Consider the following 4,014-nt stretch of genomic DNA (forward strand, 5'->3'; position numbering starts at 1 on the left):
TAAAGAGGAAGAGATTTTTAACTTATGTATAATTGAACTTCCGGAAAATATTTCGACAATAATAGGTGTATTAACCGAAACAGAAGTTTAAAAAAAAATTACGACTTGTAAAATACAAGTTGTAGTTTTGCGAACGAAACATAAAAAACAAAACAAATGGTGTAATAGCGATTTAGTAAGCATTTTCAGCGCGCAGCAATCTCATCGTTGCCCTTTAAATTATCTAAGGCCTAAATTAACTTTAAAAATATGAGATGTAGTTCCGACGTATTTTACCTCAGAATACGAAACAGTTTTCAGTTTTAAATTGATGTGTAGGCTTGTTTTTCACTTGTCATATAGATTCTACGGACCCACCCTCCCACCTTGTGACAATTTTTCAATAGTTTAGAGGCGTGAATCGCTTCTGGGGAAAGGGGTTAGAATGTCCCTTATAATACTCATATATTTATGCAGTGCTTTTTTTTTGTGACGGTACGCACCGGTATGGCGTACCGGCACCTTTTTTAATGTGGGCAAAAAATATTACTTTTCTTGTATTTTAACGTTTATTATTTATTTATTATACTATTAATGTGTTTCTTGTTAATTTAGTATCTTTGCAGTTATGATTAAGCTTGCATCGATGTGCGAAATGGTTGTTAAAAGTTAGGCAGTCCATCACTGATTACCCGCACCTATTTTCTTTTTTTTTTTTACAAAAATAAAATAAAAAATAAAGCAATGTATTTATGTACAGACCGAGACCTATACATGTCATCTGTTTCAATAACTGTATTATTAAAAATTATACAGAATCTATTACTATTATGTATTTATTTTAATTTGATGATTTATAGGACTTGATTTTGTAAGCAGTTTCACTTGTGCGTGTTTTCTATTTGATTAAGTATTTAAACTAAATTAACCACGTATATTCAAGGCATATAAGCTTATATTTTACTAATGTACAAACAAGCAATATTGATGGCACTCAACCAAATGAAGACGACCAAAGCTGCAGGCATAGACAATATAACCAGTATTTCTTCCAGACTTTTTTCTCCGGGGGGGGGGGGGGCACTTGAAACTTTCAGGAGGAGGTGGACTAAAATTTCCCTGGTTGGGGGGGGGGGGGGGGGCGGACACTGGTAAAAGTATATATTTTCTATATATACTATATATATATATATATATTTTCTATATTAAAGAGAGAGGGCTAGAAATAGTCAACCAACTACACATTTTTTAACCGAATTTTGTCAACAGATACCCCACCCCGTAGAATGGAGAAAAGGCTTATTGATACAAATTCCAAAGAGCGGAAACTTATTACAAAGTGAAAAAATGTGAGGAATCTCCTTATTATCGGCACCAAGCAAAGTTTTTAGCAAAGTTCTATTAACAGAATTAAAGATACATCAAACACATAACTACGGAGAGGACAAGCATTACTTAGCAAAAGGCGATCAAGGGAAGTAATTTGTACAATTTTTTCAGACACAATTAAAATTTTTGTGAAGGGTGATACATTTGATTTGATTTTGTTCTTTACTTGTTACGTAAATTGAAATGATAAGTTTGATGCCTGGAAGAAACAGTGGTTGTGAAAATTTATCGCGAATGATCATCCAAAAAAAAGAGCCGCTTTATACACGTAAAATATAATAAGAACTTCCATGACAAACTGTAGATCTAGTTATCATTTTTTTTTTAATGTGGCAAATGTATAGATCAACAGTAATTTGAGAATAATTTTAAAGAAAATACAAAACCAGTGACCTGTCAAGATATCGGAGAGGAGCAGAATGGGAGCAGGGGGGGGGAGCAGGGGGAGCGCCTTTTTCGGAGAATAATTAAATAACATTTTAAACAAGTTCCGCAAAACACAAAAAAAAAGATCAACAGCAAGCACAAACTGAAACTATGAATCAAATAATTAAAAACTGTCATGTTATGTACTCTAAATATCACATTTTTAATAATTCATCGCAAGTATATGTGCAGCCTACAAGTTCCGCAAAACACAAAAAAAAAGATCAACAGCAAGCACAAACTGAAACTATGAATCAAATAATTAAAAACTGTCATGTTATGTACTCTAAATATCACATTTTTAATAATTCATCGCAAGTATATGTGCAGCCTACTTCTTGGCTTACTTATTGGCGCCTACCTCAGCGCCAGGCATGTGCGAGGCGCTTATTTGCCACATTGTCTGTTCACTTAAGCTCATGTACATCTGCTGTTTTTGTTATTCCTGCTGTATATAGAATGTCAACCACAAACACATCGATCTAACTTCACAAGTGTAGTCTTTGCTTGAGTTGTCAGGCTAAATTCAGCCATCTTTTTTATACGGGAGGCCTATTATCTTTGTGTTATTGTTTAACTAAAATGTGTCCCGGAGAATACGATTATCTTTGTTATGTCAATACTAGGAGGAAAGGAAACAGCGGGTCCCTTGCCAGTCAGCTGATCTAGAATATTTTCCAAAGGCATCTTATACAGATGCACACTTTTTTTTAGATGGATAGTGTTAAAAACTCAACGCAAATATATGTGGGAGGGGGCGGGGGGGGGAGGAGGGGAGAGGGAGGAAGCTGAATAATGTACAGAAAAATAAACATTCTCACTCATCTTCAAGAACGTTAATATGGGTCAACACTATCGGCACGAACATATGTACTTAACGAACATAAACCTTAATAAATCGAGTAAATTTTGTTAAAACAATATAAAAACACTGTGGATCAGCAGAGTATAACTGCCTCCAACTATAGTTGTTCATAGCTTTTGAAACCGGTCAAACTGTGTAAATGTTTTTTTTAATTACCAGTAAAGATGTGCGTGAGTAATAAAGTGATCAAACCCATACGTTATCATTATGTTAGAAAATAATCTTTAAAGAATACAAAAAGTTGTAGCTAATCATAATGTAAACATCTTAATTGCACCACCAAAAACTAAGTTTATAAAATAGTATTATTTTTTTTTTACAAAAGACTATTAAGGTTTATTTACATAATGCATCTCAGATGGTTTTACTATTAAAAAAAATTATAATTATATATATCTTAAACGTGCATAGGCTCGATTACTCTCACAAATCTTATGAAGTTCTTGCTTCTTTCTCACTGCCTTACCCTGATTACTGTAAGCATCCATGATTTTAAGAGTAAGTTTTTCTTCCATTGGGATTCTCCTTTCTTTGTCTCTACAGCTATCAATAATCCACTTCATAGCCCTAAACTGCCTTTCGTTTTCCTTGGCACACACTGGTACCCTATATGCTACTCCACCTTTGACAACCCTAACAGTTATCAGCACTGGTTTACAATTGTCAACAGCTTGTTTGAAGATGGTTACAGGATTGCACTCAATCTGACTCCTATCTATCTCCGAAGCCTTGTGCCATTTCTCAATTTGTAGGTTCTTCATGTTTTCAAACAACCGACGCTTCACTTCCCTGACTCTTTCCTTATTTCCTCCTTTCATCATAACATTTGTGAATTTTAAAACAATAGGATCATAGAACAAAGGTGAAATTGAAACATCTGTTGTCGGGGCTTTGAGTGGATTATGGAGTCTCTGATCTTTTTTTGATAGCTTTTCGTTTAGTTCTTCTTTATTAGTTATTGGGTCTAAAAAAAAAACTGGACTGTAACTCGACATCCTTGAAACCTGAAAAACACAGTAAGGGGGGGGGGGGGCAATATTTTTTTTTGTTTTTTGTTTGTTTTTTTTTGGGGGGGGGGGGGGGGGGCGGCAAATTTATGTTTTTATTGAATGATTGCAGGGTTTTGAGCTAAGATTAATGAGGGTTACTTGCGATTTTATATAAACTACTCTTTCATTAACTATCCTTATTCTGTATGGTTTTAGCATTTATAATAAAATTATAATTAATTTTGATTGTAGGCAGCGTTTACGTTTATTTGTAAAAACAAATAGTAATTAGGTATAGAATATAAGAAATAGTAAAAAATTATTTATCTGGTTGATTTTGACAGTTGCAATTAAAGTAAACATTTC

At 33.8% G+C, this 4,014-nt stretch overlaps 1 protein-coding gene across 1 annotated transcript; it reads right to left on the bottom strand.

Moving 5' to 3' along the window:
• Window positions 1–3,045: 3,045 nt before the first annotated feature.
• Window positions 3,046–3,654, bottom strand: LOC131932279 (small ribosomal subunit protein uS7m-like). Its single transcript, XM_059289148.1, has one exon. It carries the CDS (start codon window positions 3,652–3,654, stop codon window positions 3,046–3,048), a length of 609 nt encoding a protein of 202 aa, XP_059145131.1.
• Window positions 3,655–4,014: the final 360 nt, after the last annotated feature.

The sequence above is a fragment of the Physella acuta genome, unplaced genomic scaffold (genome assembly GCF_028476545.2).
Source record: "Physella acuta isolate Inbredline_101_S28 unplaced genomic scaffold, ASM2847654v3 ptg002127l, whole genome shotgun sequence".
NCBI classification, from domain to species: Eukaryota; Metazoa; Mollusca; class Gastropoda; family Physidae; genus Physella; species Physella acuta.